This window comes from Anolis sagrei, chromosome 1, assembly GCF_037176765.1.
Source record: "Anolis sagrei isolate rAnoSag1 chromosome 1, rAnoSag1.mat, whole genome shotgun sequence".
In the NCBI taxonomy this organism is placed as follows: Eukaryota; Metazoa; Chordata; class Lepidosauria; order Squamata; family Dactyloidae; genus Anolis; species Anolis sagrei.
In genome coordinates, this window is record NC_090021.1 from 197,190,773 (window position 1) to 197,205,423 (window position 14,651).

Genomic DNA, 14,651 nt, shown 5'->3' on the forward strand with positions numbered 1-14,651 from the left:
GATCATATTGTTTGCCTGTATATGCTTTCATTGTTACTTTTTAAAAAAGTAGTTGCTGATTTTGTCAAATGTTCTGGTGCATTAGCTATAATATTGTAATCTGGTCTGCTATGGGAAGAGATCCATAGGGGTTGAGACCATGAGATACCACACTAGGTGACACCAGCCACTATACTAATTATAGCTCCACTTGTACAGCATAATTCAAATGTTGAAACATTAGCTCAGTTTTCACTGGGCCATTCTGGGAGATTAATTGTGTTGCCCCTCCTCCATGTTTCAAAGAGTAAGTGCCACACTACCAATGAGATTTAAACTGGATCCTCTGCACCTCACATTCTTCATACGTCTTCAAGAAGATTATCTGAATAGTTCTGCTTCATGCATACATCATTTCAAGCTCTTTCATGTATTTTCCCCCTTACCCTCATTCCTTCAAACCGTGACAAGGCTCTCAGAGGTCTCAAAGCTCTTAAAGTCCTAAGCGATTTAATTGCACCAAGCTCAGAGTAGCCCAAGGCATTAGCTGTTAAGCTAATTAAAGAAACCTACACATGAAAAGAGAAAGAGAAAAAGAAAGGAAATTAATTCACTGGATGAGTAAGACCCACCATGCTCCAAAATCTTTGCTATAACTTTGCAGAGATCATTCCAGTTAGTGATGGTTGAAGAATACACACGTTAGAAGGGCATCCTCTGATAGAATCAGGGCAACACAAAAGAAAATGTCCAATTCTTATTACAGAAGTGTTTGAGAATTTTTTTCACTAGCAGCAGTGTAGGCCTAGCTGGTGACTTAAGAAGACTACCTGCAACAAAGCAATATATAAATTGCTGCAAAGGTTAACAAGGCATTATTATTTTACTTTTATAAAATGAAATGACAACCTTTCGTTTAAGGCTACTGGTTCCTTGCTAATAATAATTTTTCGAATGAAGAAAACTAGTGTTATATAAACACGGAGCAAAAGCAGGGTTAAAATTACTTAGGCTAGCCCAAAATATTTTGCTGCTTTAAAAAATGGGCTGCTAATATAGCAGTTGCTCCATGCTTCTTCACAAATGGAAACAGGATACCTCCTCTAACCCAAGAATGTGTTATATTTTGTAATATTTCACTTCAAGTGGCACCAATAAAAGAGAAAATAACTACACATGGCCCAAAGTGTTACTCTTTGAGAGCTGGATCCATTGCCATGTGAGACTAACAGAGTGAATTCAGATATATAAGATGTAAGGCTGCTTTAGGAACACTCCATTTTAGGTATCACCATTAGTAGGCATATCATTAGTATTAGTCCTGTGTCTGCAGAACTTTTCTAGAGTTTCCCAAAGCAGAAGCTCTGATTCATCATCTCTCTCAAACTCTCTTGTGGTGGTTAAGTAGTTTTTGCATTGTATCAATTTGCAATGAGTTTGAACGGTGCTCTATGTTACTCCTGTGTTCCTTTTCTAGAAACTATGGGTTAATAATTTAATCATGACATAGAAATAGGAACAAATGCACCGCTGTATGTTTTAATGAAACACAGGATACATACATCCACAATGAGGAAGTCCAGCCAGCACCAGGCATTCGTGAAATACACCTGAAAGCCATAAGCCACCCACTTCAGAAGCATTTCCAGGATGAAGATGTACGTGAAGACTTTGTCCGCATATTCCAACATGGTCTTGATGGTCTTGCGCTGTTCAATATATATGTCTTCAAAGGCCTGTGAACAAAGGGATAGTTTTTTTCTTTGAATTTTGATATGACTTTCTTGTTAATCCTAAAACCAGGTAGGTTCACATAGAGAAATTCAGTTCTTCAGATAATGTACATCAAAGTTGTATACTGCTTTATAAATCGTAACTAGCACCTTGGATTGTGCTTAGAAATTGAAGGTTAGCCAATGATTTTCTAGTAACTTTTTGAGATCTTAGCAACAATCTACTGGTTACATTCTGGGCCTGCTGAAGTTTCAAAACACTTTCCAAAAGTGTGGATCCTATCACAGCAATCATCTCAAGATGTAAGAAAGACATGTATCACTGGACATGTGCTTTCTTTCCTCAGAGGTAATATTTTCCATATTATAATTATTTTCATTACCCTCTCCTGAACCAATTCCAGTTTGTCTTCAACCCCACATGCTTTTCAAAGTATGGGGTTCAAATATTGGCAGAATACTTTAAATGAGGTCCAATGATTTTAAAATAAAATGGCATGGAAAATATCCTTGGGAATTCATTGTATGTAGATACACCACACTTGGACCCATGTTTTGTTTCATTGTATGTGAACTGCTTTTAGGAGACAGAGGCAGTTCCTCTACCATGTTCATCGCTATGGACCTAATAACATTGGGATATAATCTGTTTATATCAGTATGCATCCCATATTGTTTTTAGGTTTGAATGCATATTGTATTGCGATGGGATGCATATTCTCTTCATCACACCTGATTATTATGGTTCTCATTATTTGAAAATATTGTGCTTTGACTCATCGCACCATGGAAGGCTTGCTCCTCCCAATCCATTCAAAGCACCCCCTACATCACTCTATGACCTTTAAAAAAGTGTAATTGCTAATGGGATGCATACAGATTTTTTCTATCACACACAAAAATAGTACTTCAGCAATGGAAGAATCTGTAGTATTTCAAAAATTTCTGCCCGCCAGTAACCCTTTCCAGCAACGCTTTGGAGACAGATTCCAATGAAATACTGATGGGATGGGGCATTCAAAAGAATTCTCAAACAGTCTTAGAAATGGAAGATTTCCTAATGTGATAAGGTCCTATATCCTAACACACTTTTTTGTTCTACATTTTAATCTGCCCGATCCTATCTTTAAATGAGCAGTATGATATTAGAGGGCTTGTGAAATTATTTCCATATGGTTCACATAATATAAGCTTTAACAGAGAATGACCCTGTACCTTTAATGGGTGTATAAAAGGGCAAATTTCAGCCAAATTTCAGCCAATCACACTTTTTATCTGTAATGCCCCCCCTTTTTTTACGAAGTACAGTGACCCTTTCCAGTTTTTAGTTTGACAGTCCTTGTACAATCTTCTTCCTTATACTGTACTCATGATTTCTATTATAGTTTATAGACAGAGGAATATACTACAAAATTAAAACAAAAAGTGCAAAATGAATTTCAAAATTGAATGTTAAATATCCAAACATTTTATTGTTTAGCGTAAAGATACTTGCAGGGAAATTCCCATGTGGAATTATGGAATCACATTGACCTCCATGATGTTTTTCATGTATTTTCTATTTCTAACACAAAAGCAATTTAAAAATGTAATTAAAAAAACAAGCAAAAATGAATGATGAAACCTCTCTGTTTGATTGGACACAAAATGTCTATTGTGTGAGTAACTGTAAATTTCACCATGTTGGGACAATTTAGATCTCTGCTACCATTTTCCACTCCCTTTAAGGGAGGATGTATAACTGATCCAATATTTATTTTGCTGAAGTGCTTGGAATATATACACACACACACACACACACACGAAGCAACATGGGAAAACTAAATCTCTTTAGCAGAAAAATAAAATGGAGCACCAAACTCTAGATCATTCTAGGGTGGGATTCAACCCTACATGAGGGCCAAATATCACCTCCTGTCATGCATATATCTCAATACTTGATAATAGCACATCAAAATTGATTCATTATCCCATCTCCATGATAAAGAATAGTTTTCAAATGTTCAGAATTACCAGAGCACCACTGCTGAGGAGAATCATGAAGACAATAAAAGTCTCAAACCAATTATGTTCGACTATTTTGTAGCACGTCTTCCGAAGATTCCACCACTGTTTTCCTTTCCCATCTTCAACACTGACTCGACAACACTCGAACTTCCGCATGCAGCCTGGAAAAAGATGGCAGGTGAGTGTCATAGGTGAAGAGCAGAATAGGTTATTCCCCAGCAATAGCTAAAAAATCATTTATACTATAGACAGTCTCATGTAGAATATACTCTTAAGTTTGGTCATATATCTAAAGCCTGACCTGACATGTTATGTGGCAGTGCCTATTAAGCAGCTAAAGGACCAGTTCTTCATTTGGGGGGAAGGGGGATAAACCAATGGTGATTCACTGCTCTCCACCTTGTCTGCTGCTCTTCAAAGATGTTGCTTTGTATTATGGGAGCATATGTAGGACTAAATCCAACATTACCACAGGCAGTCCCCAAGTTACGAACAAGACAGGTTCTGTAGGTTTGTTCTTAAGTTGAATTTGTATGTAAATCAGAACAGGTACATTTTTAAGTGTAATTCCAGTTTTGGATAGTGTAGGGAAGAGTTAGCACCCCTGTGGTGTTTGATTTGCTGTCTGTGACCCTATTCAGAAGATTTCACCTCACTTTCTGTCCCTATGGTAATTGGATTTTGAAAATTTTGGCTTGTTGTGGAAACAAGGATTGTTGAGAAAGCTTCACTGGAGACACCTTTTCCCCATGATAATTCCTTCAGGAATAAATTTCTCTTCCTAGGGATAGATTCCTCTCACTTCCTGTTGTCTCACCCCCATTCATAAACTATGAGTTACTCATAAGTCAGATGTTTGTAATGTGGGGACTACCTGCACTGCCCAAGGAAGACCTGTTGAAATCAGATCAAGTTAAATATGGCTTCATCTAGATTCAACATTTAATCCAATTTGATGAAGTTAGCTAGCTTTGAATTGCAGTAACTAGACACCAAACTTTCACAAAAGCATGCAAAAGAAAGTCCTTAATACATATCAGTGCACTGTGTAATCATGATCCAGGGCTCAGACTGCTTTCAGGATCTCCTGTGTAATCATCTGCCATGCAAAAACATTTTCTTCAATATTGGTTTGAAACTAACTTAAGTGGTTGGTGTAGTTGTATCCAGGATGCTCAAGTTCTACTTGTTTTAATAGGTCGACTCTAGGTCAGACTAAACTGGATTTAAACTTTCATGATCCACCTTGAGCAGTCGACAAAACATCTGGTTTGCACATCAGTGGAGCACTTCGGATATCTACAGAACTCTACATTCTGAGGTCCGATTTCATCCAGTGATGTGGTTTGCACCACAGCACACTAATGCACATTGAGAGCTACATTTCCCCTGATGTTGTTTGTGTTGTGTAGCTGCTGGCTTTTGGAGATACCTTGAAGTAGCATTCAATAGCCAATGTAGATGGGGCCATGTTTTCAGGTCAGCTGCATTGTGTGGACTCCAGCCCACTGCTGCATTATGTTCTGGAGGGCCAGTCTCTAACAGTCTCCGACAGGTCCTGGATTCACCAGCCAATGTTGACATGGCCTCACTCACCTTCAGTAAAACAGGCTTCTGGTTCAAGAGATTCTTCAGGCTCAGCTTCAGGCTGCTCTCCCACTTGGGGAACTCCAACATCCACTGTGCTGCCCTCAGATGAGCTAGTTGCATTCAATTTCTGCAAATAAAGCCCCATACAAAACTGTTAATGATTCTTAAATTGCTAGAGCCCTGGATATATTGAATGCATTCCAAAATGCTCTCCCGTGTAAAATGAGAAGCAGAACCCCTTACACATATATGTAATGCCAGCCTGCTTTCTGTATGTGAGGTTAGAAAAATTAAAAATATTATCCACATTAGTTTTCCTCATGATGTCAAGAATCTCAGTATATTCCATTCAAGGAAACATAATTTTGAAAAAATGTAGCCAAGTCAGTTGAATCACATACAGGACTGAAAATTCTGATTATTTAAAAAATGAAATTATATATAGAGAGCACCATGAATTGCAGCGTTTCCCCAACCACAAACCATGGCTATACCAACTGAAAACTAAAGGATGTATTTTCATGTCTAATGTTGGAAGAATATGCATAATGCAGCAAACTATATTTAACCTTTTATTTCCCATTGACATGAAAACACAAATTATCTGTGTGTAAGTATTTCTGAGTTTCTCTAGTTTCAGAAAGGAAAGCAGCATATTAATTCCAGAGCAAGAGCCATTGTTTTGCATTCTCTTTTGCCAATGCATTTGCACAACCGACTGTGCATTTTATAACTACTTTTTATTCTTAAATGGTACACATATATATTCTCTCAGGACATATTGAAATCCACATATTTGTACCCTGACAATTAAAACACAATGAAAACCTATTTTGCGGTGAAAGGCATTGTGCCAACGATGAAAAATGATGTCATCGAAGCTTCCCACTCATTTATTGACACCGTCAAGCAAAACTAGTGGAATACTGCATCAATAACTGCTGACAATATGAGTACCATAGTGAATAAAAGTAGTGTTGGTTATTGCATTTGGTAGCCTTATACAATGTTATTACCATGTATAACATCATTAAAATGGCTGCATTGGTAAGTTGCTATCTTTACGTGGGGAATGATGTAAGCAGATGGTGAATAATGCATACTTGTGTCAATGTTTAGTATAAAAGATATATTGTTTATGTAACATACCAAACAAATTCATTGGCATTAATCATTGGAATCAAGCTTTTTTTTTTTTAAAGAATTAACCAGCTAAAGCATTGGTTTGATTAAAAATGTACTTTACCAGTTTTGTTCTGTTCCAGTTTGAAAATTCTTTTTGGTTTTAAACAGCAGAAAAATTTGGTTACCATTTGGAATTTTGTTAGGGGAAAAAAAGTGTCTCAGTTGATCCAAGCTATTTTTACCAATTCAGAAGAAGAACCACCATTTCAGTTTATTTCAGGTAGTTTTCCTAAGTTATGTTTAAACTAATTACATTTCTTTCAGTTTGGTTTAATCCATTTCTCTGATGCTCAAAAAGAATTTGTTGATTTGATCAGATTATACCTGCCCTCCCCCTAAAAATATAACATTAGGGAGAAACAGAATTAGATTCAAGGCAATTTTGAGATCATCCTAGTTTCTAGTTTTTATGGGAATCCAAACTTTTGAAACTGATATTACAGGAAATGTAATCTGATTTTTGTATTTGTATGTTATGGCCAATAAACACAAAGAAATTTAAAATTACAGAACAATTATACCCATGTAATAAAAGTAAGGTCATTGGCACCACATAAAGTTCACAGAGATAGGTTATAAAGCATCAAACATTTCTGCATAGTAGTGACAAATGAAAGCCTCAATAATGAACACGTTAAAGCAGTAATCACAGTTTAAAAAAATTACAAGTGACTTTCTTATAACTGTTGAAAATAGCAACCTTCTTCAAGCCTCTACAAGTTGGTCGTTTGTATATAATTCAGATTGCTTACTGCATTGTATATGTATGTATTGGTATGCTGTTTCCTTAAGTCTATGTTGTGCGAGAGGCTGCAGACCCTGTGACCAGATCTGGGACTATTCAGATCTCAGACTTCATTTTAGAAACAGAATGGTTTCAGACTTCAGTAGAAACAGTATGCTTTACAGAAGTCTGGAGAAACAGAATACTTTAGAGACTCTATTTGACTCTCAGACCAGAGAGATGCTTTAGACTTTGGACTGTTAAGACTGTAAGAATGATGCCCAGTGTTATCTGCACAGAGAAACTACTTCAAATCCTATCTGTAACTTGATTGATATACAGTGTACCTGTATGCTGAATCCATGAAGTTTGTAAGTAAACCAACTATCTTATTTTAAGAGAGATTATTTTGTCTCTTGAGAGCATGATATAAACCAAGATGTTTTAAAGGAGAGTAGATGTTTTTGGGCAACTGAAAAGAACACTTCTGAAACTTTGCTATATTTTTGTGCATTGGCATATCTTTCTTCCTAATAGTTCAAAGAGATGTCTAGGTATATCAAATGAAAAACCTAAATTGCCTTGCTTGAGAGCTAGTGGATATTTACCACTAAGGAGAAGGTTGACTCCAACGAGTTTTAACACTTCTCAGGGATTTCCCAAAAGGTTATGGAGACTTCCATTTTCCAAAAATAACTCCATGTTAATTTTTTAAAAATAAATTACTCTAGGTAAAAAACTAAAATTATTTATTTATAACTAATGTTATTCTGTAGGCCATGTTTTGATTGTTTGATGGAAGCTCTATGAATACATTTGTTATTCAAATGGGAGGTAAATTTTCATTCTGGGGAAATCTAGCTTTTTTAGGCAAGTTTCATATGTGTTTGGAAATTTGTGATATACAGCATCGTTTGTGAAAAGCACATACAGATAAACTATTGCCATTTCCTTCCAAATGTATATATAAAAATACTTTTATTCAGTCATCATCTTAAAACCAAGGGACTACATGTCCTTCTTTAATGGCATTATATACTGCAGTTAAAATTGTATTTAGTACATGATCTGTGGTTAAAATCCACTGCAATTAAAGGGCTAGCTTACGATGTGCAGTTACAACACTGAAATGCCAGAGAGCCCAATGGCATAGACATACAGATTAAAATTTAATAATCAATACACCAAGTGAACACAAGTACCTTGAGTATAACTTTCTGTCCCATTCATTCCAATGGAAGGAGCTAGTTCATATGTGCAGGAGAATGCATATGGAATATCCCTATTTTAATCAGTAATAAGAAGTGAATGCCATTCTCCAATCGAGACCCACACCAAGTTATAGAGAGGCAGGTTTCTATCATTTTTCATTATGTAAGCAATCCAAGGTTGTAGGGTTAGTCAAAATGCATAGGCCAATAAGCCATTCAATTGAATGGCTTATTGGCCTATGCATTTTGACTAACCCTGTATAATAAATTAAGGACCATAACTTCCTGACTGCTGATTTTATAATTTCAAATTGTAGAATATTTCGCTTGCATCATTCCATCCTGTGTTTTATACTGTGTTTTATAGCATTAATACTGTTGCAAAAGCAGAGCAAAAAGCCAAAACCATACACACATACAAAAATCGTTAAATCTTTCCCAGAAAATAAACTTGTATTTTTGCTTGATTTTACTTTTTGAAAAAAAAAACGCCTTGTTAGCAAGTGAGTCAAGGAAAAAACAAATACAAATTTGACAGTATTGCTTTTGTTTGATAACTTTTGGAAGAATGTGCAATTCATTCATCAAATTAGTATGTTAGATATTTTGCATGCAAACAAAATGATCAAGCCACTCTACATTCATGTTGGATGGAGGATGAGTCCAAATTTAGCATGTTGAAAATTAAACCTTTCAGGTTTTCTCAATCAAAAATCGTATGGTTCTTGTAATGGATGGATGATGGATGGATGGCAGTTAATAATTATAATCATCATCATCATTCTCTGCATTAGATACTGCACATATACCAAACAGTGAAGAAAAAAAGCACCCAAAGCCTTAAGAGACATATTCAGCCCATTTAGGAAATCTTTGTAATTGAACCTGGAAACTTAAGTATCTTTGTTTATTTGATGAGGCAAGTCTGATAGAAGTATATAACAGAAGGCAGCCAAATATTTCTGCTTTTCATCACAATGGGAATGAGGGTCACCCAGAAAAATATCAGAGACCAAGGACAAGAAGGAGAAGCATGTGAAAGGGTCAGGTGAGAAAGGCTGGAGCACAAAAGTTAGAGAATGCACACAGGATATGCTAGAAGCACTCATTTTTAATCTGCACATTCTTAATTCCAGTTTACATGGGAAAGGGCATATATCAAGTTAAAACTGGTGCCCACATGGCATAAAGGGGTGTACTCCTTTTGGGTTAAAATTGTGAAAATTGGGCTAAGGCAGCTACCGTGACTGCCCTTTCCAGCAACTGCATTCAAAAGCAATCCTTCTGATAGATTATAATGTTTAGAACTTGAAAAAATGAAGAAAATATTGTAAAAATATGGAGAAATCATGTTACACACTGTCTGAGTTTAAGATAATATTAGAAAAGTAATTAGTTTCACTGGGCCCATTTATACAGCACTGGGGCAAATGGATTGTGTAGTGTCCACACAACACACACAGTCCATGTTCGTTATTGCCTTAAAAATCGCAGGATACCCTGAAGCTTCCCTGAAGTTCAAGAGCTTGCCTGAAGTTTGAGCCAGTGAAAACAGTTGGGCTGCTTCCTATTAGGAAACAGACATCTGTTAACATTGACATCCCACTTTCCCTAGACTCAGGTAGTCCAGGAACAGGAGAATAGGGGATTGCATTTACCTTCCTCATTGTTTGGGTCTTTGTAGTGGCCACTGGGCACGAAAATCGTAGTGGTCACCATCTGGTGCCTGTAGTGACAAAAACTGGAGCAACAAGGCAATTGGAAAAGGGAGGAGAGAAAGGAGGGGTGCTCCTCCTTTCTAGCCCTCTCCTTGTCAGTCCGAGCAGTCACCAACACAACTTTTGTGCCCAGTGGTCATCACAAAGCCCTGAACAATAGGGGAAAAATATGAGTGGTCTTGTAATGGTGCTGAAGCCATTTCAGAATGGAAGGGTCATGTGGATGCCATAAAACCACCAGGCTGGCTCAAGGTTGTGCAATTAAGACACCTCCCAGCCCAAGCCTGCTTGACAGTTGGCCATGCTGACCATGGCGATGCTGATCCGCTATTGTAAGCATCACCATTTGTGTCACATGTAGATGGCTCCTAAGATGGTCTACACAGAGCACATGCGAGTAGATCCTGATGGCTTATCGCAGTGGCGGGCAATTGGAGGAGTGGGCCCTGTAGATGTTTATGGATTTCACTTCCAGCATCCCTTTGACATTGGCTGTGCTGGCTAGCAACTGCTGGAAGATACAGGCAAAATAACATCTGGTTGATAAAATCTAATTATAGTCCAGGGGTTAAAAGAAATAGGCCATACTGTATAAGCACAGCAGTCATGCATGCCGGGTGATATAGCTGTATTTCTTACCATTCCTGGATTGTGACTTCCTCTATATTTTTTGAGGGAATGACATGAAAATTATCTCTACCACCTGTTCTTTGCTGGCTTCTGCTCCCAAACAGCACTCCAAATACTTTAATTCAGGTTTACAGCTAGAAATCCTAAAAAAAGTACTGGTCCATTTAAAGGACGGTGGGTTGATCTGAACTCTAGATATTCCTCGTTCTTGTAAAATCAAAATTAGAAATTACAATTACCATATAGAGATCACAGGGAGCTTAACTGTTGCACTATATAACTCTTGATTCTATAGACATTGTTATATTGCCAAAACAATAAAAATAATAATGCAAATGAACAAGTTAACTCCTCGCCCCCAGATTTATCAAACACTTAGAACATAATCCAAACTATGTTTACTGAGATATTTTACTGGGTTCAGCAAAATTTAATCACAATGAAACTTTTTGATTTAAATAGTAAAAACGACAAAAGGCTAGTAGGTGCTTTTAAAATAGTGGAAGGGTTTCTTCCCACATCACATTTTAAGAACTGTTTTGCAGTACAGAACGTTAGTTATAAAAAACCTTCAAGACACATGCCAGAGCAGGAAGATTTTCAAGCAATAAGCTATGGAAAGGACACCACATTTTTCAAAAGACGATTACCATATTAGAATTCAGGTTTTGGTTTGGCATGTTAGATACATCAGAGGATATGCTATTAACAAATAAATAAGTACACTCTGGTCAAATGTTAATACAGTTTTCCAGTATCTCCTATTTTCATATATGAAAAAAATGGTGCGAATAGTTAGCATGATTTGAAAATATTCTCATGCAGGTACATGTCAAATTTGTTATCATGTTTAGCGAACTGAAGCTAGTCATAGGCTTTGGTGGTGAAGGATTTATTTCAGAAAAAATAAAACAAGCCTAATTGATTACATTTAAAATATTTTTTCCAAAAACGAATTGTGCAGATGATTTTCCATAGTTATAAATATTTACATTACCTTCAACCCTTTTCAAATTTAAAAGAAGAAGCAGAAGCAAAACACAGAACATGCCAACAGTCTTCATTTCATTTTTAAAAACTGAAACTCTTTTAGCAATCTAGTATGATGTGGAAATGAAATAGAAGAGATGAAAAGAGCTACTCAAGGAACTGAGAAAGGGAGAAGCCAATACATACAAACTGATTTCAAATGATTTCAGTTAATCATGTGTCTATGGAAAAAAAATTATACAAGTGAAAACAATGCTTCCTGAATTATTTTTTATTATCACGCTTTGCCTGAAACACTATTTGCACCTTTTTCTAGCATTGGAAGACTAGAAACCTTTTTCCTCTTTGGGATGGGACGTGCCAAGCGTTATCAAACAATGCTAATTTGGTCCCACCCTCATTACTCCCAAAGTGGAGAGGAAGCATTGGAAGATGCTTCCTCTGCCACAACAGAGAGGAAAGTGTTTTTTGGCTAGCTCCAATGGAGCTATCCACATTTTCCACTCCTTTTCCCTATATGATGGGGGAAAGGGCAACAGAGCAACACGCATTGCCGCCCTTTCACTCATCTAATGGTGACAGGGACAGGGCACCAACATAATGTGTCCCACCCCGTATGATGGGAGAAGGAGGGAGAGGACGCAGGCCACCATAAGGTGCCCTGTGTGCTTGCTGTTTAGTCAGCACAGCAAGTGAAGAGGTCCTTAAAGATGGTAATGTATTCATTTGTAACCTCAAGGTTGGATTTCTGATATATGCTGTACATAGCGCTACCTCTGAACCAAGTTTGAAAATTCCAAATCATTCAAAATATCACAACAAATTGGTTAAAAGTACACCAAGGCGTACAATATTAAAATAGCTCCACTGGTTGCACTGAGTAAAGTGCAACGTGTTGGTTATAATCTTTAAAACCCTGATTTGGGTCCAGGTTACCTTCAGGATTGCCTTCTTCTATAGAATTTGCCCGATATACTCAGTCATCTTGAGGACATTTACTCCAGCCAGCAAAGATTAAACTGATTACTATCACCCAAAGGATGTTTCATCGGCACCCCCTGGACTGTTAAATGATCTGTTGGAAAGGATTCGACAGCTAAACATGCTTTCTGAATATTATAATAAATTTAAAGATGTGTTTTCTCTGGCAGGCCTACCCAGTCAAGTATGAATTTTAAATTGACATTGTAAAATGTATGTGATTGTAATGGAGATTACTCATATTTTAATTATATGTTTATTCATTTTTAATCTATGTGTTTTAAATTGTTTTATGTATTTTTAGTTATACTATATATTATATTTTAATTTCACTTGTACCCCACCTTGAGCCTTGGAGGAAAGTGGGCAAGAAATAATAATAATAGTTTGATAATAAATATTTTTGACTAAAATGATTAGATAAAAATATTATTCAACCACGGCAACTGGCAGACAGAAATACATTTCTGTATGTTTTTTGCAATTCTGCTGTGGTGGGAACTGTATAGCACATGGACCACCAACAGGGCAAATGGCCTCTTCTGTGGTCCCTTGGGGTCCCCCAATACTTTAAAAAAATTCAGAAAAAATGGAGAATCATACCTATGAATGCTTCCAGTGAGTGCAATTTTCCTACTAATGTTATTCTTTCTTACTACCCTGACTTTTTTTCAAGGGCCCAGCTAGTATTTCTGACATTAGTTTTGTCAAAAGGGGAGAGAATGGCCTGCAGATCTCCAGGGGGTCAGAAATGGAGCAGTTGACTCTCAGATCCAACCAGTTATATGCAGAACAGGCTGCTACACAAAAGGCAGAAGACCACATTGCGCAATGATGCTTTGTGTCTTTGTGTCTTTGACAGAACCTGCTAAGGAGCTGTATATACAGCTCCCCCCACATTTTCACAAAAACCAACATCTTTGATTGAGATGTATGATATAAAGACAAAACTGCAGGTAATGTTGAATTTGTAAACCAACGACAAAGAAATAGCTTGATCTAGTTGGGTTTACAACGAGGATCTAGGTCATAATTTAGCATTGTATTTAATTCATTTTAAAAGTGTAAGTTGCAGCTGAGCATACAAAAAAGCTGGATACTTATGCTTAAAAACTCAAAAATCATGCACAATATTAATTGTTAAAGAGGATAAAGTACAGCCCTGTTTGATTAAGCAATGACTTCTTTAACTCAATGCATTTTGTTTCCTAGCCATATCTAACTAAACAAAAGCTTTCAAAGCTGAATAGATAACAGCATGCACTTTAATGTCTTGCCATAATTAAGTGGTAAGGAACGCAGATAAAGTAGAGCCTGAAATCCTGCAAACATTGGCATTGCCAGTCCTGCCTGGCCATGCTGTGATGCGAGTCATCCGAATCTACAGAGAGCAGCCGTGAAGGTTTCTACAATATTGCAATGGATGGGGAAGGAAGATGGCTGAATAGCATGCAGGCCAGTCAATATATTCATTTAAACAGTGATCATACAGAGGTAGAACTTGGTTAGGTAACCTGTTTAAAATTGGTGCTGCTCGTTGCTCTGTCTGATAAAAAAAGGATCAGAGCTGCATTCTCGAATGCTCCAGCTTGGTTTTAATCCTGCGAGAAGTAAGAATGGTAGGAAAGGAAATTTATGACACAGTATCTCCCGTTTCATCTTTGGATTATCATGTATGATTTACTTATAGATATTACTGCATATCTCTAAGATAACATTGGAAAAGATGTAGTCATTTTCTTATTTAAAAGTGTCTAGCTTAACCCTAAAAAAGCATGCACCATAAAATCTTATGCTTTTATTACCCAATACATAGATTAATTGGAGGTGAATCTGCAGAACCTGCTCTGACTTCTTGCACTAAGATTTTTGCACTGCAATCCTGAAATTCATTTTGAGATCA

At 36.8% G+C, this 14,651-nt stretch overlaps 1 protein-coding gene across 3 annotated transcripts in view; it reads right to left on the reverse strand.

Moving 5' to 3' along the window:
• SCN2A (sodium voltage-gated channel alpha subunit 2) overlaps nucleotides 1-14,651 on the reverse strand; it is a 125,873-nt gene that overhangs the window by 17,287 nt on the left and 93,935 nt on the right. For all 3 annotated transcript variants that reach the window (XM_067471896.1, XM_067471899.1, XM_067471902.1), the window contains exons 18-21: nucleotides 5,316-5,436; nucleotides 3,726-3,880; nucleotides 1,542-1,715; nucleotides 426-548 (exon numbers count right to left, since the gene is read on the reverse strand). In XM_067471896.1, coding sequence (XP_067327997.1) covers nucleotides 426-548; nucleotides 1,542-1,715; nucleotides 3,726-3,880; nucleotides 5,316-5,436 — 573 coding nt within the window. The remainder of the gene's footprint in view (nucleotides 1-425; nucleotides 549-1,541; nucleotides 1,716-3,725; nucleotides 3,881-5,315; nucleotides 5,437-14,651) is intronic.